Here is a 22,183-nt window from a genome sequence, read left to right on the forward strand (position 1 = left end):
AATGTCTAATGAGAAACAAAGTTACATATGTTTTCCCCCTTGCGTCCAATCTTGTGACGTGATTTTAAGACGGTTATCATCTTTATTTTTCCTTAGCCATTCACAATAATTCACAGGTAATATATTCACAATAATTCAGTAATTCACAGGTTCACAAAAAGACCAAAAATTGACATTCATCGTTTTTCCCTCTGACCCTTCATGTTTGTTGGCTCATTCTGCGTTTAGGCACAGATACTGTGGTTTAGATACATTCATTTAAATAAAACACGGTCGATTTATAATGCATTTAATGACTAATATACAGTCGGGATGAGAATAACAGCAAGAAAATAATACAAATATATAATTTCAATTTTGATTACATGATAAATACTTTGAACAAAAATTGGCTTATCTAAAAAACTACGTGTAGAAAACTAATGCCCTAGTAACAACAGTAAACATTTTCTTCTAGAAAATGTTATAGGTATACAGTATACACACTACATTGTATCATCTTTTAAATACAGCACAGCGCAGATTTCACAAAATTGACTTTTTAAAATCGGCGTAGATCCTGTTTATATTATCAATAAAAGAAAATTATTCTTCCAGATTAAGTGAGGTGTAAAATAACTGATATCTTGTATATTTTGCTACAAATTAATTGATTTAACATACTAGAGGGCCATCCTAGATATTTAGCGATCCTCAATAGGGCTTTTCAACGAACGTCACTTGTTTCGAGCTTCTGTCATATGTCGTATAATCCGTGTATATTAATAGTATACAGATTATACAACATATAACAGAAACTCGAAACAAATGACAATGTATATTAATATTATACACAGATTATACAACATAATATGACAGAATCTCGAAACAAATAACAATCGTTGAAAAGTCCTATGCTAACAACTGACAAGAAAGCAATAACAGATGACAGTTGACAAGTAATAACATAGTATTAACAACCTTCTTCTTCAAGTGCCATCTCCACGACGGAGATGGCACTTGATGCCGACAGAGGTCGGCAATCATCATAGCTATTCGAACTTCAGAGACGGCTGCTCTGAAAAGTTCATTTGATTTACATCAGTACCATTCTCTCAGGTTGCGTGGCCATGATATTCTACGTCTCCCTATGCATCTTTTTCTTTGAATCCTTCCCTGTATAATCAATTTGATCAAACCGGCAAACAGGTGTATGTTCTCAAAGAAATTGAAAGTGTGTAAAAAAAAAGTGTTTTGAAAGTGTTTTTTTTTACACACTTTCAATTTCTTTGAGAACATACACCTGTTTGCCGGTTTGACCTTTTTAGAAGTGTGTACAAGTCATACAGTCTGTTTCAATTAATCAATTTGAGCCAGTATTGGCAATGAATGCACTTAAAAATGCATATACATAAGTAAATTATATATCTAAAATGTAAATAACGATATGTAAGTCACGTATTTTCATGTATATTAAAAAAAAGCATATTAAACAAACAGGCAAAGTATCATAAAATGTCGCATAGGTCACATATTATGTTATCACGTATATTTCTTGTCAACTATCATATGCTACTAAAAATGTCAGTTGTCATCTCAGGAATGACATCAGTGGGCGGGGATACTAATATCATTAGGATACCAAAATTTTAAGCGACCTAATACTGACAATTTAGTGCAAGTCTGTTGAAATTTTGTACTTCATTACTAATTTGAGTTGAAGGTATGTATATTATAGAGCTGAAAGTGTTGAAGATCGATGAGACAAATAGATTTTAATAATAATTTTCATTTATTTTACTGTTAATTACGCTGTATTAAAAAAATGGTTCTATTGGGATTTTGGAAGAGTTGAACTGAATTTTTACTTTTAGAATATTGGAATATTGGACGATCTGTCAAACTAAGAAGTCTTCATTAACATTTTGATACGAAAAACCTTGTGAACTGCAAGATTTATTATTGGTTTACTAAAACATATGACGCTTTTTAACTAACATGTTGCCTCAACCATATCGATCGATGTACAGTTACGATCACTGAATAGTTTACACCTTAATTTTTATATTGTAATACTGTAAAGTTGCAGTGTCGTACGGATCTGATAAATATCAAAGTCAAAAGATTTCAAAAAGTCAATACGTGTCAAAAATTTCGCGTATAAAATAAATCGATATCAAACTCCTCAAAAAAAACTTCTTTGTATACTTTCCATTTTGTTAAATTTTGTAAAATATATTTATATTATTTTGATTTTTTAATTTTAATCAACCTATTCTAGTTACACCACTGGTAACGTCACTTTAACGTAAAAGGTGCGTTTAAACGAGGTGAAATTTAAAAAAATTGGCTCCTAGATACGTAAGCCTGTAAACTATTCAATGATCGTAACTGTACATTAGGAAAGTCCAAAATTCACAATAAACACGATTTAAATGGCTGAAACTGGATCTTCCAGTTAGCGAAAGATGCTAGAACTTTAATTCGCAATTATAATTATACTCCACATTAATCTCCAAGATATCAGTTTCAAAACAAACGGAGAAGAAGTAAACAGTTCAAACCAAACCAGAGCATTGATCAACCTCTATATTTTTGGCAACTAATTAATTTACAAACTATTCCCGCCAAAAAGTGTATTAAAGTGTGGGATTTAACAAAATATGCAAAAATAAAATTTAAACAACTTACTTCTATATACAATTCATCTTAGATGATTTAATATGAACGGCTAAGTTATAACTTCCACAAAACTTTGTTAAGTGTAGGTTATAGTTTCGAGATTTGACAATTTCTGGTATAAACGTTGATAAATAACTCATTAAAAATTTTCAAATATTTAGTTTTCGAGACGTAAAGAAGTATGACAAAAAGTTGTTGATTCAATTCATATATGGCGCTGCTGGAATTAAAATTATTGGTTTATTTGTCACATTTGTTGTAAAATTAATGTGAATTTCTGTGAAGTTGGAGATGGTTTCGATCTGTGATAGACTTATTTGAAGCCTAAACCACTGTAACAAGCTCCCTGACTAATAGAGTTCACAGCCTACTTATAGAGTGCTATAGGTATCTCGAACGTTTTACATCAAAATGACTCAAGCCACGAATTATGGAAAGAAATACTTAGATGTTGTTTGTGTGCCCTATTGGGGCCGTGCAAGTTCGGAAAAGAGACACCTGGTTTCATAGCTCAGCAACATTTTTAGCACTTTTAATTATATTGGCCAATCATATTGGTTCTGGTTACTGGACAATTGTCAAGGTCATAGCCCAAAAAAATGATAAGAGGAAAAAGTAGTATAAAGGTTATGTTATTAAAAGGTAAACAAGGTATGTAGTAAATAAAATTAATTATGAAAATGCAATGTTATTAAAAGGTAAACAAGTATAACTTCTTACGCGTGTACAAAGTACACACATTCTTTTTTTGTGGTGTTGTGTGAAATAATTTGGCTGAAGAAAGATATAGTGTTAAATTAGGAATTATTTTCTCAATGATTAATTTAACCTATTCTTCTCCGACAATAGTAATTAATAAAAGCGCCCCCACATAACACTAGAGTAGGAATTAACTTAGCCGTTCTTCTACAGAAACTTGGTTTCTTATAATCAACGATTACTAACACTATTATTACAGTGAAACCAAATACTATTGACTGTTATACATCCAACTCCCTCAGGAATCCGGAAGCACGTTGCCACTAGCGCGCCAGCGCCACTGTCGGCTTGAAGTGAAACTACGTTTTGAAAATGTAAAATTTGACGTCAAACATTCAAATTTAATTTTATAAATTTTTTAATAACGAGCTAATTTTGCTAAATTAAATTAAAATAAAAATAGTTCAAACACTTCGTACCATCAATGCAAGACTATCACAACCCAAAAATTACCATTTTTTGTTTTTTTATGAATCTAATGGTAATGGGTAGTCTAACATAATGCAAGAGTATTATAACTTAACATTAATATTGTTTAATAATGTCTTATATTAAATTTTGAGTTATAATACTCTTTCATTATGTTAGACTACCCATTACCATTACAGATTCATAAAAAACAAAAAATGGTAATTTTTGAGTTGTGATAGTCTTGCATTGATGGTGCGACTTATACAAAAACAATAATAAAGCAATTTTATAAATGTAAGGTTAGATTGCTCTGGTTATCACCGCACACCACTAGATGGCGCTATATTGTTTGCTTCCTCAAATTTAATGGGAAATGTCAAAAGTTGTATGTATTACAGTCAATAGTATTTGGTGAAACATAGTTTTTTCCAAAATATTTTTGTACTGAGCTCTTTACAACGATACATAAAATTGGTACAAGGCTGCGCACTATTTTGGAATTAACTATCTAAAAATTTGTACAGAGTAACATTTACATTATTGTGAAAAGTGTTTTCTTTCTGAAGTTTTCATGAAGGTTCTAACTACTGGAGATAAAAATACTTACAGGATATCCACACAACTGATTCCCAACGATAAACTAAACTAATTTAAGGCCCATCGTATAGACATAGACCATGATATAATGAAACCGAAGAATATGACACCACGCATCTCCTGTCAAATGTCAAGTGACGTCAATACGTGACGATCCCGACATTTTGTCATTTGTTGTTGTTTGTTTCTGCTATTTATATAACAGGTTAAATATTTGGAAAAACTGGTTGTCAGAAACGAGTTCAATTGCCTCTACAATACCTCCTTATAGAAAATAATTCTAAAAATGACCATCATTATATAGCTATTTCTCAATTAGAACAAAATGAGATCGATGCTGAAATAATCTCACAGAATGGTGAAGATGACCATAAAAGAATCGGTAGATATGGAAACAGGAAGATATAACCTAAGAAATTGTGATCAAACTAAAAAGCCTTCACACAAATTTCCATTGCCGAACAAGTTACAGATGTGATGACCAAACCTCTAACGAAAATAAGAGTCCACGTCCTCTCAAAGACGAGACTGATGTAGATGCGAAAAACCTTTCTAATGACGGAAAGTATTGAAATTTAGTAGGTATTAATAAGGTTTTTCTCATTGTATTCAGTGAATGTCATAATTACGTTAGTGTGATAATAATTTTAATGAAAACATCACTATTTTAAGTGCACATTTGCCTATTTTATCTTTAATAATCCATAATTACTTTATCATTACGTTTGGTAAAAAGAAATTTAACGTAACTAATCCGTAATTTTGTTACCAGAATGGTACTCTAAATAAATAATAAACTCTTCATGTTATCCATAGGTTATTTCAAATTGGTGCCGCTAACTAGTCACGTATTGACGTCATGCGCAGAACCGGACGAATTTGAAACACTTTGGTGTCATGACATAAACTATATAAAAAAGTGTGACAAGTGACATCAGCCTACGTGATCACGCCCACAACTCAAACTTTTTCTTGGATTCTGACATATCATCAAATTTTAAAGGGTAGAAAAAGCATTAGAGGCTTTGGAAAACGCCGATAAACCGTCAAATTGTGGACAAATCGTGGATATTAGTGAGATTAGTCAAGACGTGCGTCGTTTTACTCTTGGTTTGCAGTTGGTAATAAGTTGTGCGAATATATTTACTAAATTCTGCTCTTCGACCTAATTACACCTGATAGCTTTTTATACAAAACTTAACATTAAGCTGTGATACTGTTGTAATACTAATAGATAAAAGAAATCTCAAGAGGAATGTTCGTTTCATACAAAGGTTTTGTTGGTTTTATAGTTTCGCGATCCTAATATCTCAAATTGCTAACTTAAGGGGGTACGGTTTGAAATCAACATATCAAGCCCATTTTTGTGAATTGTTTTCGAAGCTATGGTGCAATTATTTTATTTTTAAATTAAATAAACATATTAGTACAATTCAAAGAATACTTAGAAAAAAAATTCAATCCAAAATATTGAAAAATAAGCCATTGGTGACAAATTTTGACAGGCAGCTCACAAAAAAATGGATTTTGCGGTGAACATCAGAACTCGTCACTAGATCATACGAAACAAAAAATTCAAAAAGATTTAATTAGATTGAGTTTCACGAGGTCACAACGTCGAGTTTTTTATTGTTAATGATTTTTGAATTTTTGGTATCACTCAGAAATCAAAAAAATGAAATTTTTGGTAAAAATTTTGTGAAAATCAACAGATTTATTATTGTTGAACAAAAAATAAGCAAAAAAAGAAAAATATCTTGACGTTGTTACCTCATGAAATGTCTAAACAAAATCTGTGCAAAATATCAGGTAGATCGACCGAGTAGTTTTTCAGTTACAATGTCCACCGCATTTGAAAAAGCAGTTTTGAGAAAAATGCGTTTAAAGTTTTGACAACTGCATCTTCATCTTCTTATTTGTCTGCCAAATCGTAAAGTGATGCACATTGGAATATGTCTTTTGGCGAACAGTTGTTTAACGTTTCTCACTACGCTCAAGCGTGCTGACGCGAACTCGCGGCAAAGCGAATCGAAGGTAGAGATATTCAACACGCTGTATCTCTGGTAATTTTACTCTGATTATTTTGAAATTCTTAGAGAGTATTCTTGAAAGTATGCACTTTTATTTGAAATAATAAAAAAATTAAATATTTCAAACCATACCCCCCCTCCCTTAAGTAAAACAATTGCCATAAAAGATGTTACAAATGTTCTATCTAGTTTGCTAGATGAGGTACTAGAATCGCAGATCTCCAATTTATTCCAGACAAAAAAGTTCTAAAATAAATTCAAACAATTTTTAATGAAACAAAACATTTACTATTAAAACGAAATGATCCAAACTAGAATTAATGGCGCAAAAAATAATGAACCCTTATTTATTTTAAACAGGTTGTGGCAATGTTCCAAGGCGAATTGCAGCCAACTACAGATAGGGTTACCATAATTTATTAAGGCCAAATCCGGACAGTGGTAGTCCAAGGGGTTGTAGAAAATTTAAAATGTGAATTTGACTGTGTTGCTATTTCTACATTGTACATATTATATGCGAAATGCATATGGCACAATTAAAAGTACAGCTGTTTCGCTACAATATGTAACTAACATCGAAAATCTCTGCCAGTTTAAAATACATATATACATCTATGTTTTAACATGACAAGCAGTGCGATCAATTTAACTAGGTGCTGCGCAGAATGAAATTTCCCACCGTGCGTTGGGCCAAGTGTTGTCCATTTTTTTAGTAAAGAAAAAATCCGGACATTTCTCATATCCGGACACCAATCCGGACATGTCTTTCAAATCCGGACTGTCTGGACGAAATCCGGACGTATGGTATCCCTAACTATAGATCAATATTTGATATTAAGGATACTTGGGATCATAGCTACGAACTAAAAACTCGTATTGAAAAAGCCTCTTTTAACAGTCTTACGAAGATTCTCTGCAGCTTATCTTAAGTATCAATATTCACATAAGAATTCTTAGATGTTACATCTTTAGTGTCCTCCTCGATGGAGTAGAAAGCTAGAGTATTACAGAAGATGTAATAAAACGATTAGAGGCATTTGAAATGTGGTGCTACCGAAGTATGTTGAAGGTCTCATATATACACCACACAAGAAACATAACTATTCTCCAGAGGCTAAGAAAAGACAAAGAAATTATTAACACCGCAAAGAACATAAAATTGGCTTACTTCGGCCACATTATGCGTAATAATAAATACCGACTTCTACAGTTGATTCTTCTTCTTCTGGTTTGGCAATAATAACCTTGCTCACTGCGGCTCGAAACAGTTCCGTTGAAGTTTTCTTAAACCATGTTCTCAAATTCCGCAGCCATGATATTCTCCTTCTACCGGGTCGTCGCTTACCTTTGACTTTACCTTGCAATATGGACTGCAGCACGAAGTAACGGTGCTGATTTCTCATAACGTGTCCCATATACTGCAGTTTGATGCGTTTGATGGTAAACACAATCTCCGATTCCTACTTCATTCTTTCTAGAACTTCCTTGTTCGTGATCCTTGCTGTCCAGGATATTCTCAGCATTCTTCTATAGAGCCACAACTCAAACGCTTCAAATTTTTTAATAGTGGCCTCTATAGGCATCCATGCCTCCACTCTCTACAACAATATAGAGAAAACATAACATCTCAAATATCTCATTTGTGTATCTAGGGATATGTTGTGGCTTTTGAATATGGCGCCCATTTTGTTAAAAACCGTTCTTGCCTTTCTATGCGGCACTTTATTTCCCGTTCGTTGCTCCACTGCTCATTTATAATAGTTCCCAGGTAGCAATACTGTTTTACGCGCTCCATCTGCGTTCCATTAATGTACAGATGAGCCCAGTTTATATTCTCCTTGCTGATAATCATTTTTTTGATTTTTTTCCAGTTGATTCTACAAGGCAAAATTGAGGGCAAAAGATACCTTGGGCGTAGACGTATATCCTGGCTGGACAATCTTAGGAAGTGGACTGGTCTAACGTCAAGTGGTTGATTTCGAGCTGCTGTGAATAGAAGATGCATCTCTGGAAGGGAGGCACCTTTAGAAGAAGTCATAACGCTGTCAATTTGGTACTATCATAGGAGAGTTGAACTGTTAGGAAATATTCAAGAATATATAAAATAAAATTTTACCTTTGACACCCTGTATTTCGGTTATTATAAACTTTTGTACTAAGGTAAGTTAGCTTAAATCGACCTATTTTAACCTCAGGAATCTAAGGGTAAGCTATGGCCCATTCTTTACCAAACACCCTGTATAAACTAATACAGATCTTACTTAAAATCTCTATTGTAGCTGCATCAGGGATAAAGACAATTTTAAAGAAAGGTGTTGTTCCCTCTCAACGCCTTCCTAAAGGAAAACATGAAAAAAAGGTAATGAAGAATTGTTTTTTTCCTACATTCTCAGCTCCGCTGAGCTAAGAGCTTTTCTGTCAAAGCGACCCCTATAGTTGGTTTACATCGCGGATACTGCTCCAAGTAAGCTCGTTTAGAAACCATGCCACTATCTATTTACAATACATAAATAAATAAGGTTTACTAAATCTATTAATGAGGCAATTGTGTGAAAACTATTTTAAATAATTATTCTTCATCAGTATGGCACTGTTATTTGTTAATTCTGGCATCATTCAATAGCATTTAATTAGTGAGGCTATTGGGCTATGCGTTCGAGGATGCATATCATCGGCTTAATGTGAAAAATGCGTAAGTCCAAAATATCTGATTTTACAGGAGAGACAAAAACTAACTATGCATAACTCCACTTGTCTACAACTAAATAAATATAATGTGAAAATTGCACAAGTCCCTAAACAATTTAAATTCACGTTTTTAGTGATACAATATGTGTAATTTTTGCCTGTACCTTGTAGGTACTCGCCCGTTTACAATGAAAAGAGTTATGCAAACTTATTTTCACAATTTTAACAGTAAACTATAAATATTGGAAGAAAACAAAGTAGTACATAGCTTTTGGATAATGCTAACAGATACGATCAAAAGTCTAAAATTGAATATTTTGGACTTATGCATTTTTGATACCAGGCCAACGATATATGGTTTAGTAATCAATCAGTTTTATCGTAGAATGTAAAATTCTTTTTAATCATTGAACAATTGTAGAAATGTTATGACACATTGTTATCTGTATTTACTTGTTTATCAAAAACTTACTGTTTCCTACAATTTTCGATCAATAAAAAGAACCCAACTACCTATTTTACACTTTACTGTTAATCTTTATATTATAACGTATACAGGGTAGCGAGAAAGTATGGAAACACGGTGATTTCTCGGAAACCGCTCGAACGATTTTTATAAATTTTGGTGGGTAGGGGTGTCCTCATGCGTCCGATATTATAGTGGTAATTACATTGTTGTCAAATCTTCCATTTTTCTGAAAATCTAATGAACGTTCTTATTTTAAATGGAACACCCTGTATATTTTTTACGTTGTGAAGTCTTAAGAAATACTGATTATTTTTTATGTTATGTTCCCTATACCTAAATGCCATAATTCCGCAGTTATTGCTACATTAAGTAAAAACAAAATTTTTTAACAAATTGTACAAATTTATTTTTTTGGACCAGGTAGATATTATTTTAGGTTCTTTGGGTCATTGGGAACAAAAAAGGTCTTTTGTAATTTTCCTCAAAAGTTAATCGTTTTCGAGTTATAAACAATTGAAAACTGAAAAAAATCGAAAAATGACGATTTTCAAGGTTCAAAAAGAAAAGTAAAAAATCATTTTTAAAATTACAAAGTACCTTAATTCAAGCTCAAACCTTTTTCTATCAGATCTCTACAAGAATTTTTGGCATATTTTATTCCAAAACATTGTTTTTTTTTTATTGTTAATAAAGTTCATATGCGAGGACGGGCTATCGGGCTGCATTAACTAAAAATAATGTTTTAGAATGAAATAAGACCAAATAACTTATCGGTATCTGATAAAATAAGGTTTGAGCTTGAATTTAGGCACTTCACAGTTTCAAAAATAATATTTTTACTTATGTTTTTGAACACAGAAAATTGTCATTTTTCGATTTTTTCAGTTTTAATATGTTTATAACTCGGAAATGATAACTTTTGAGGAAAATTACAAAAGACCTTTTTTGTTTCCAATGACCAAAAGAACCTAAAATAATATCTACCCGGTCCAAAAAAATAAAGTTGTATAATTTGTTAATTTTTTTTTTTAATAAATGTAGCAATAACTCCGAAATTGTGGCATTTAGGTATAGGGAATATAACATGAAAAATAATCAGAATTTCTTAAGGACTTCAAAACACAAAAAATATATAGGGTGTTCCATTTAAAATAAGAAAGTTCATTAGATTTCCAGAAAAACGGAAAATTTGACAACAATGTTATTACCACTATAATATCGGCCGTATTAGAATACTCTTACCTACCAAAATTTAAAACAATCGTTCAAGCGGTTTCCGAGAAAATTTCGTGTTTCCATACTTTCTCGCTACCCTGTATAATCTGAAACAGTTTTTTAGTGAAACTTGACAGGAACTATGAGAATTTTCTTCTATATATTTAAAATCATGGACTATCCAAAATTGTGACATCGTATGTGATAATTTTGGATATTTGACCTAAACTTTTGTATAACTATAATTATAATGAAGATATTTCTCAAAAAACGTGACAGTGAATTTTAGACATATGTCATAATTTTAAACAAACCTGCAAACATTGAAAAACACAAAAAATGGAAGTATCTTCCAAAAAATGCTTCAATATATTCAATGCATACAAAAATGTATGCTATTTATAACAAATCTAATAAAATTTAATAGAAATAAATTCCTCTAACTTACAAACAGCATCAAACAAATTTGGTAGTCCATTTTAAAACAACTATTGAATTTCAACCAATTTGTTCGTCACCAAGTGACTTTGTTCGTTAAAAAACCCCTACAATAAACAAGAACTTACAACATAAACCCGTTAAAATCATTCGATAAAAACTTACAAAAAATGTGTTAGGATAACTGTAAAAAAATAAATGCTACTATTCTAAGGATGGGTGGATTAGATATGTTTGTTCCACTAACAGAGAAATTCCAGTTAAATATCCGTCGGTAGTATGTCCGGTATCAAATACTTGCACAGTTCTTCTTCTGAGCCGACAAATGTTACCTTGCTGGTAGTATTTTCGTCCAGCCTATAAAATATTGAAAGTTTTAGAACTAAAGCAGAGATGGTGGTTTAAATATTGACCATATCACACTGTATTTTAACATTAGATGAGTGAAGACATATAGAGTATAAATATTAGGCCAGGACATAAAGCACTAAAATCGCCTAAACCTCAACTTTTTTAAAGACGGATCGTTACGAAACTTTTTGCATTCGTTTCAGAAGAGCTTCAGGAAAATTCTTGATCACGTGGCATGAGAAACAAATGAAAATTGTGTTGTTGTAGGCGAAAAATGCATTTTCCAAAAAACATCACAAAATGTTCAACAAATAAAAATTCGTCTTACTTTAAGAAAGTTAGAGGTGTAATGCTTCATTTCCCCGCTTATACAGGGTGTCCCGAAAAGATTCGTCATAAATTATACCACATATTCTGGGGTCAAAAATAGTTCGATTGAACCAGCTTACCTTAGTCCAAATGTGCTCATAAAAAAAGTTACAGCCCTTTGAAGTTACAAAATGAAAATCGATTTTTTTCAATATATTGAAAATGGACATGTATCATTCTTATGGTAGATACATCTTAAAACAAAATTATAGTGAAGTTTGTCTACTCCATAAAAATTTTATGGGGGTTTTGTTCCATTAAACCCCCCAAACTTTTGTGTACGTTCTAATTAATTCATTATTGTGGTACCATTAGTTAAACACAACGTTTTTAAAACTTTTTTGCCTCTTAGTATTTTTCTGCTAAGCCAGTTTTTATCGAGATGCGGCTTCTTTTTTAATATATTTACATAAAAATTTTATGGGGGATTTGTTCCTTTAAACCCCCCAAATGTTTGGGTACGTTTCAATTAAACTATTATTGTCGTACTAATAGTTTAACATAGTGTTTTTAAAACTTTTTTGCTTCTAGTCTTTTCTTGACAAGTCACCTTTTATCGAGATGTGGCTTCTTTTTCAAAATATACCTAAAAATGTAAATTAGAAATAAATTTTCAGATTATTAACAGGTCTCTATAATTGTACCTACTTAATATGTATGTGGTGGATTCGACAAATATTCAAAATATCTCGATAAAAACTGGCTTATCGAAAAAGTACTAAGAGGCAAAAAAGTTTTAAAGACATTTTGTTTAACTAATGGTGCCACAATATTAATTTAATTGGAATGTACACAAAAGTTTGGGGAGTTTAAAGGAACAAAACCCCCATAAAATTTTTATGGGGCCAACAAATTTCACTTAATTTGTTGCTGCCATAAGTATGCCACTTGTCCATTTTGTCCAATAAAAAATCTCTAAGAGTTTTCGATATATGAAAAAAAAATCGATTTTCATTTTGTAACTTCAAAGGGCTGTAACTTTTTTTGTGTGCACTATTGTATATAGGTAAGTGAGGTTCAATCAACCTATTTTTAACCCTAGAACCTATGGTATAATTTATGACAATCTTTTCGGGACACCCTGTATAGAGTGAAATAGAAGCATTGATTGATAATCTTAGCCAAAACTTAATGAAACATCTCTAATTATAATTTTTTTAGTATTTAACATGCTTACCATCCTTTGATCACTGCCCAGCAACTAGAGAACAAGGATGAAGAGTTTATGATCAAGCACACTCCTAATCTTTCGGGATAGTGCCGACTTAGCAGCCATATCAAGTTCTTCACTAGTTGATAATCCATACAACTTACTCCAAAATCTTGAAGATCAAATACTATACACAGATTGTCTACTACTTCTTCAAAACATTTTTTACAAGCATCCTCCTGAAGAATAAAAAAATTTTAACATTAGTTTTTCTTTCTCAGTTGTTGCTAATCAATTTATGCTTATACTACAGTAATTTCATATCAATTGAGCAAAATTAAGAATCCAGCCTACTTATAATTATTTGTGAAAAAATAACTACCAAACCGATCAATTAGGGGAAGAGATAGGTAAAACAAAAAACAGGATGTTCTTCGTTAAAAAAAAGAAAAATCTACTCACCAAACAATAAACGATGAACTTAGTCAGCTCGTCAATATCCCTATTGGAGGCATTATGATTCTTAGCTGGTATATATATCACAGGTCTGCCAAACATATCTCTATGTCGCAAGACTCGAGCCTTATTAGCATCCAAGTTGCTTTTGACTTCAGGGGAGTCTGCTGTTAGGTTCTCTACTCCATATTCTTTCCTCCATTTGTTCGTCTTGAGAATGGCCTATAAATTAAATATAACACTTGGTTTATTTAGCATTTTTAATGAAAGACAGCATCTTCTAGTACAGAGAAAATATAGATGCAGAATTCAGAGAAATAGGAGGGGCAAACAACAGAACAACTAGATATACAAAAATAATTGAGACAATAAAATACCAAACGGAACTATTAGACAGAAATAACACAAATACAGGTGGTCTAGGCATCAAAGAATATTGGGAAGAAATCAAAATAAAAGTAATTCATGCAGCAAGAAAGATCGTAGGCAAAAAAAAAAGAAAAAAACAAAAAGAGAATGGTTCAATGACGAGTGTAAAGAGACCACACAGAAAAGAAATCAAGAACACCTAATAAGACAAATGAGGCAGTTAAAATAAAAGTGGTGTAAGTCACTTATTTGTTGATGGATTCGACCGTTACTTGATGGAAGTTCATTTTATCTAACAATAAAACACTGAAAACGTTTGTTTTCTATATACTTCCACAAAATTTATTACAACTATTACAACTCTATCACATATACTGGCAAAATAACAACAAAAATAGCCAGATACATAAAAATGAAAGGAATAACACCAGCTTTCAGAACTATCTTTCTTCTCAGCAGATTTCTATTCATTCCATATGTTTTTATTGCCTTTCAGAATTCTTTCCTTTGTTCTCTCTTTTCCAATCTTCTCTATTGTTGCTCCCAAAGACTGCCGTAAACTGAAATCCCCAAGGATAAAGAAAAAGAGGTCGTCCAGCAAAAACTTGGAGAAGATCCATCATGGAGTTGGTAAGAGGTCAAGGAATGTCTTGGAATGAGGTGAAGGCCTTAGTGCAAAATAGAACCTGATGGCCTGTTTTCACTGAAGCTCTATGCTCCACTTAGGAGTTCAAGAACATTATATAGGTATAAGAAAATAAAGTAGAATGTGCATGTAATACCTACGTAAGTAGGGTTACCATACGTCTGGATTTCATCCAGACAGTCCAGATTTGAAAGACATGTCCAGATTGAGGTCTGAATATGAGAAATGTCCGGATTTTTTCTTTACTAGAAAAATGGAAAATTCTAGGCACAACCATGGGAAATTTCATTCTGCACCTTATGTCTAAAGTAGTTAGTTGCATATTGTAGTGAAACAGCTGTACTTTTAATTGTGCCATATGCATTTCGCATATATGTACAATGTAGAGGTAGCAACAGTCAAATTCACATTTTACATTTTCTACAACCCCTTGGACTACCCCTGTCCGGATTTGGCCTTAATAAATTATGGTAACCCTAGACATATAAGGGCAATAAATAGTATATTAACAAAAAGCAAAGAAATGTAAAGAATTAAATTATGGTAACCTCAATATCTGGTATCTGGTTGTTTTATTCTCACCTTGAAAGCATCGTCAACAGTTTTAAAAGCTCGCAAATACCGCCTCAAGGAGAAATCATTATGATATTGTGTAGGATCAGCTTCTGCTATTAATTTCATTCGACTTTTCAAATCTTGAAAATCAGCTTCGTTTACTGGTTTTAATTGAACTTCAGACATTTTCACTTTGTTTAATTAATTATTAACAATAATCCAAAGTTCTTTGTTTCCTAATTCACTGCAACGACACGTTATGAATAATACAGTATACCAGTTTTATTTATCTTATCTAAAGAATTCACTACATATCTATTTTATCCATCTGTTTCTGACATAACATGAAATCAATTATTTCGCATATTCGCATGGTCCCATACAACATACAAAATTATCTTGTTTGGTTACGAGTTACGACTTACGACCAGCACGAAGTTGTATACACGTTGTATTGTACATTTTACGAACCATCATAGGCGTGCGGTGAAATATATCTGAATATCTTTTTTATGTTGATATAAAATAGTCCATCTGGTGAGACCGCTCCCGTCTGAAAAAATTTCTGATTCGGTTTCTTTGTGGATTCCTATTTAAAAATGTCCCCTTTAAACAAATCTGAAGGGTGCCGGGCGGAATTTTTGGGCAGAAATTGTTTAAACAATTTTTTTAAACAAATACAAAAGATCACGATTTTTGCTCTGGAAAAGAATCTGGATTCTAAACAGGAAAAGAATCTTGTAATTTTTCTTAAAAATTGATAGTTTTCGAGTTATAGGCGATTTAAAATCTGAAAAACTCATATCGATGGCTTAGTGTGAAAACCTCGTATCTCATTTTTTTTTCGAAAATAACATTTTGGTGGTTTTAGTTTGAAAACCTTGTATCTCACGATTTAAAACTGTTAGAAAAAATCCAAATACACCAGACTATTTTCTACAGCCGAAAAAAGAAACCACGTATATCAATTGCCCTCTTGATTTAGTGTGAATACCACGTATATCTATAACCAAGAATTTGGTACTTAATTTGAAGTGTTTGTTTAAGAAATTCGACTTGGAGAAATGTTTTTTTGTGAACAACAAAAGGTAGTCCGGCATATAGAAACATTTTGTGAACCTTAAATCAAAAGATTTGTACTGTATCAACCTAGTATTTGGAGGTGTGCAATAAGCTATGAAAAATGAAAACCTCGTAAATAATCATAAACACAACCTCATTTTAGATGAGAAACACGTGTATATCAAGATATACGAGGTTATCATAGTTACTATTGGGCAAAGGCTCTATATACTGCAAGGATATTTACGTGTTTTTCATAGTTAATATTTGTATTTTCAATTTAATAGCAACATTTAACACTTTCAGCTCTGTGCCAAGATCAGATATTTGTCTCAATGTGCTCACATTAAAATACGTAACAGTAGTTTTTGTTTTTAGATTATATTATGCAGAAAATCAGTTTTTTGCCTCTCCTGTAAAATTGTAATTTAATGAGATACGAGGTTTTCACACTAAGCCATCGATATTCAAATTAGTATTTTTGATGTTGCAAGCTACTTAATTTGAAGATATATTCGTATACATTCAGCTTCAAAATTCTGAAGAGTGATCGTGAAAATCTCCTATTTTCCTCGGAAAAATATTTTTCTACATTCTTTGGAATATTCTAAATAAAATAAGTTTCTTGACATTTTTCTCAAAAGTTAATAGTTTTAAAGTTATATAAAGCGATTTAAAATCCGAAAACTGCCAAAAACGCATTTTTGGATTTAGAATCATTTATAACTTTAAAACCCAGCTAACAGTGTTCGTATATATAACGTCAAACAAACGTCAAAATTTTGGGAGAAGTTACGTCAAAAGTTACATCAAATTTTACCTAAAATATACGTATAAAAGTCACAGCGATGTTACGTAACCATTTTACGTTATTTCTACGTAACCTTTTTAACGTCACAATAACGTCACTTTTTAGGAGAATTTTCGGTATAAATGATAAGCTTATTTATAAATAGGACTTAAAATTATTGTGTAAATAAAACCACATAGATGATGCTGACACATTTATTAAATATTTGAAATAAACATTATATTTGACTTTTATGTGAGAGAAAGAGACAAAATTATTAATAGCTACTTTATATTACAATACATAAACATACCCTTAAAGTAATCTTCATTCGTAAACTGCACACTTTCATATAAGGACTAGGCTGCTTCCCCATTTTTAGAAGATATTTCCATACATTTCGTTTTTCAACTAAACTGTCATTGAATAGAATTCTATTTTGTTTATCCTATTTAGGGAAAGAATGAAACGATAAATTACTATTAGGTAGGCTTTATCCAAGAATCACATTGAGGCACACAACAATATAATTCGATTTTTTTGACATAACTCCATAAAAACAAACACGATTTTAATCATGGACGGAAATGTAAGGTTAGGTATTAATGAAAGGTTCGAAATAAATACGCGATGGCGCTGCAATCTCAAATGAGATCTTATACGTGTCTATACCTACCAAAAAGCCACGTGTTAGAGACGAATAAATTCATACGCATTAAAACCTACCAAAGAGCCACGTTTCAGAAACGAATAAATTCATACGTATAATATACGTATTAAAATTTCGTATCAGTAACGTCATTTTTTGATAGATGTTACGTAACAATACAAAAAAACCTAAATTTAACGTTAATGTAACGTTATCTTGCTAGCTGGGAACTGTTAACTTTTGAGACAAATGCCAAGAAACTTATTTGATTTATAATGTCCCAAAGAATCTAGACAAAATATTTTTCGGTGGAAAATTGGAGATTTTTGAAATAGAGCAAAACCGGCAAAAAATCGAATGGACATGAATATTTAACAATTAAAAAACAACGGTTTAAATTAAGGCTAGACGCAATAACTCTTCAGAATCTTGAAGCTGAATGTTTAAACTTCAATTTAAGTATCTGGCAACCTTAAAAATACTAATTTAAATATGAGTTTTGAAGCCTCTAAAATGCGCATTTTCGCATTTTTTAGATTTTAAATCGCCTATAACTCGAAAACTATAAATTTTTGAAAAAATTTACAAGATACCTTTCTTGTTTAGAATGACCCTCAAAACTTAAAAATAATATATGTTGCGGAGCAAAAAACGTGATCTTTTGTATTTGTTTACAAAAATTGTTTAAACAATTTCTGCCCAAAAATTCCGCCCGGCATCTTTAGATTTGTTTAAAGGGGACATTTTTGAATAGGAATCCACAAAGAAACCGAATCAGAAATTTTTCCAGATGGGAGCCGGTCTCACCATGGACTAAAAGAATCATAACATAATGTATGTTAATGAAGCAGCAACCAAAATAATAGTGGTCTCATAGTTCATAAACTTATATATTAACTATACCAGCGGTTCTCAATCATTTTGTGTCATGTATCATCAAATACTTTTATTATTTTTAGTGTAGGTACCACCTAACTAAAATTCCTATCTAGCTAAGTGATCTGATTAACTATATAATAGTGGTGCTGATTTTGGTTGTTTTTGCGTTTTATGTACCACCTCAAATAACGATATGTACCACATGGTACATATGTACCGCAGATTGAGAACCGTTGAACTAAGGAGGTCTACCGTCTACGTCTATAGTAAATTGATACGACAGAAGTACCTATTAATTTGTAAAATTAAAATAATAATTCTTCTGATTTAAGCGTTTTATTCACTTTGTGGAGCTTTTTTTGTCGGCATTGCATGTGCTAAGCTAAACAATCTATCCTCAGAAGGGTTTGCTTACAAAATTAAAACTTTACAAAATGAACAAAAACGCATAAATCAGAAGAATTATTATTTTAATTTTATACATTAATACTTTGTCATATCAATTTACTTTACTATTTTAGTTGGAATTGGAATAAGCTACAAAAAATTGATATGACAAAGTCTTAATTTGTAAAATTAAAATAAAAATTCTTTTGATTTAATATTATTGGTGTATTCTATTTTTGTTCAAATCTGTCTCTTCTACGTAGATGGGTATTCGCCGATTGAAAAAAGAAATCATGAAACATAGTCCACTATCCCTGTCCACTATGTTCTCATCTCAGTATTCAAAACAAAGCAGGAAGTTTAGATAAGCTTTAATAAAAAAAAAGGTCAAATATATTAAACGATTAAACATTTCTGGAATGAAATACAACTTGTTAAATATTAAATTTATTTAATCGAGTAAAAATTTACAATAAATAATAAATTAATAATCTTACAAAATCCATAAAACAAAAATAAAATTGTTTATTCTGGACGAAATTTTCAAAGATATTTATCACAGCACGAGATGTATGAGCTGTGGTAGTCTTTGTACAGCATCATCTTTAGGGGAGAATTAGAAACTATTTACAGTTTTCTACAGCTCCTGTCACATGTCACAATGACAGAAGACAGAATTCAAATTTGACGTCACTTTAACCATTTTTAATTCAATGGATCTAGAATTTTCGTAAAATATTTCTAGATTCTAGATATCGTAATATAATTCGTCATATAGTTATAGACGAATATTCGAGCGTTGATATTTACATACTGCCGTTTTCACAAATACAATTGTGTTAACTTTTAACTCAGCTTTAATTTATCATAACCTAAAATTAGGTAGGTATGTTAAATTTGTTATTAACTTTTCCCACGTGTTTTATGACATAATTACTGCCGTTAATATAAATCCTACTCAAACTTATTTTAGGTGCCGTTGTCTGTGATTATTTTTTAAATTAATATACAAAATGGCTAAATGGGGCGAAGGAGATCCAAGGTGGATCGTGGAGGAAAGGCCAGATGCTACAAACGTTAACAACTGGCACTGGACCGAAAAAAACGCAGGACCTTGGTCTCAAGAGAGGATAAAGGAGTTGTTTAAAGATGTTAAGGTAAATATTTTGACAGGAAAAGATACCTCTAATTCCGTAGCCACTTAAATTGTTATAAAATAAACAACTGGCTAAGTTGTCAGCTTCAAATAAGTACCGCTTTTATACAATATTATATTGCAGCACAACTTTTAAACAATAGTATATTTAGTGTCACGTCACATAAGTAAATGTTCTTAAACTGTCACATAAATAGTGACCATAGACGTAAATATGAGTAGACTGAGCGTCTTTTTGAAGTGACGACACCATCTTTTTTCTAATGGATGCTGCTTCACTCTTATACATAGTAAAACTGTTACGTGACAGTATCATTTTTAACTGGGGAGAAGTAAGAAGGTACCTAATTTTTAATTTCAATATCCCTTTCAGCACGTACCCACACAGTTGTGTGGTTTTGTTTTAAACTGATGTTAAACTGCTAAATATTAAAATCTAGCATTCAGTACGAACGACCGGTAGTGTCGGTTCAGTGTTGTGATTTGCGCTACGTTACACGATTGTTGAATTTATTTTGTTTCCACAGTCACAACTTATCTTGCAACTAAGGGGGGTCGTCAATTTAGTAAGAAATGTAAATAGATTTTTGTTATTAAAAAATGTCAATAATAAAATGTAAATGCCTGTAGATTACTAACACATATTTATTTAAAGCACCTATACATAGATATTTTCAAAAATGATATTAATAATTTTCAAATATCCAATTACATCACTACCAACACAATTGTGTGGGTTGGGTGATCATTATTGTCGTTCTCTCTGTTTGCAGATTTTGAGTTTAACAAACCAGAAGATATCGAGGAGGTACTGAACACTATTAATGAAGATTTAGAACTAGAAGGCTTTAGTGATGACTCAGATTCTGATATGACGAGGAATAAGGAGCCAAATAGCCTTATCAAAAGCCTCTGAGACAGCCATTTTTCGGATTTTGACCAAGAAGGAGAAGATACTCGTGAGAATTCCCTAATGCACAACAAAAACACATCTTCCCAAAGTGACATTGAGGTTCCTGGTACTTCCGGTGTAACTGCAGCTCCCATAAAAACTTACAATATTAATATGGGTAGAGTGGTGGAGTAGATATTTGCGACCAGTAACTCATAGGAATATTATAGAATCTGGATGAAAACCAGAAAGTCATACTTGATTTTTTAGATTTAGCGCCTTAGTAAATGCTTGGACAGAATACCCGAAGATTGTAGGGCAAATAATATGCTGAAATCGAAAATACGAAATCTTCTTACATTTAGAATGGAAGTTAGCTAGAGTTTACTAGTGTCACCTAAAAGAAAAAGATCAGATCAAGAAGTGGAAGAATAGGTCGAACAGGAAGAAGAAACACAAGACGAAACATAAATCAGGCCACAAAATGATCGACCTGCACAACCAGCTGAAGATAAAAGGTTATGTGGGTACGAAAATTGGCCAAATATTGACCAATTAACTACAGCAAGATTTTGCAGGTCAGGTTGTAAAGGCGGAACCCATGTTGGATACCTTAAATGTGATGTTTACCTATGTCTCACCACAGACCAGAACTGTTTTTGGAAATTTCATACCAAATACCTAATATAGTCTGTTCGCTAAACTCAGACGCAACTTTCTAGATATTTTAGTCGGTAATTTTGCCAATTTTAGTAAAATTGGCAAAAAATAATTAGTAAATAGTTGATAATCACTAAATAGTTAGTAATTTTGCCAATTTTTGCAAAATTGGCAAAAAACAAAAAAATTATCGACTAAAATATCTAGCCAGTTGCGTCTGAGTTTAGCGAACCAACTATATTATGTGTTCCTCCAAATGGAGGAAGACAGATTTTAATCAAAACGAAACCGTAGATTTTCTTATTTTGTTAATGCCATACTCTGCATAGAGTACAAAGACTCGTTTCATATGGGCTCTCTGAACCGCAAAGTGGAATGTTTTCCTGGCGGTGCCTTTTGGTATGTTATACCTGGGTTAAGCAGAAAGCTTGAATTGAGTCGAAATTAATTTCGCTTATTCCCCGTTAGAGGGCGTTCTATCCATACTGCGATATAAATTATTCTAATTTATATCGACAATCTACGGTCGGAATGGTAAAAATCT

General features: G+C 32.0%; 2 protein-coding genes across 3 annotated transcripts in view; one reads left to right on the forward strand and one right to left on the reverse strand.

Moving 5' to 3' along the window:
- Nucleotides 1–275: 275 nt before the first annotated feature.
- On the reverse strand, nt 276–15,535 carry LOC126880531 (uncharacterized). Its single transcript, XM_050644448.1, has 4 exons — nt 15,192–15,535; nt 13,601–13,816; nt 13,166–13,377; nt 276–11,625 (listed from the first exon to the last, which is right to left on the reverse strand). Exons 1-4 carry the CDS (start codon nt 15,348–15,350, stop codon nt 11,529–11,531), a joined length of 684 nt encoding a protein of 227 aa, XP_050500405.1. The 5' UTR covers nt 15,351–15,535; the 3' UTR covers nt 276–11,528.
- A 4,059-nt stretch (nt 15,536–19,594) lies between these two features.
- Nucleotides 19,595–22,183, forward strand: part of LOC126880532 (activator of 90 kDa heat shock protein ATPase homolog 1) — a 32,313-nt gene continuing 29,724 nt past the window's right edge. The window contains exons 1-2 of one of the 2 annotated variants that reach the window (XM_050644450.1): nt 19,595–19,817; nt 19,905–20,088. In XM_050644450.1, the coding sequence (XP_050500407.1) occupies nt 19,945–20,088 (144 nt within the window). In that variant the 5' untranslated portion in view covers nt 19,595–19,817; nt 19,905–19,944. The remainder of the gene's footprint in view (nt 19,818–19,904; nt 20,089–22,183) is intronic. The other variant, XM_050644449.1, reaches the window with a different exon arrangement.

This window comes from Diabrotica virgifera, chromosome 2 (genome assembly GCF_917563875.1).
Source record: "Diabrotica virgifera virgifera chromosome 2, PGI_DIABVI_V3a".
NCBI lineage: Eukaryota > Metazoa > Arthropoda > Insecta > Coleoptera > Chrysomelidae > Diabrotica > Diabrotica virgifera.

Coding starts and splice junctions, on each gene's coding strand:
- LOC126880531 (XM_050644448.1), bottom strand. CDS start 15,350: ATGTCTGAAGTTCAATTAAAACCAGTAAACGAAGCTGATTTTCAAGAT. Junction 13,817..15,191: donor CTGTTGACGATGCTTTCAAG/GTGAGAATAAAA, acceptor TTTAATTTATAG/GCCATTCTCAAGACGAACAA. Junction 11,626..13,165: donor TGGGCAGTGATCAAAGGATG/GTAAGCATGTTA, acceptor AATATTTTATAG/GCTGGACGAAAATACTACCA.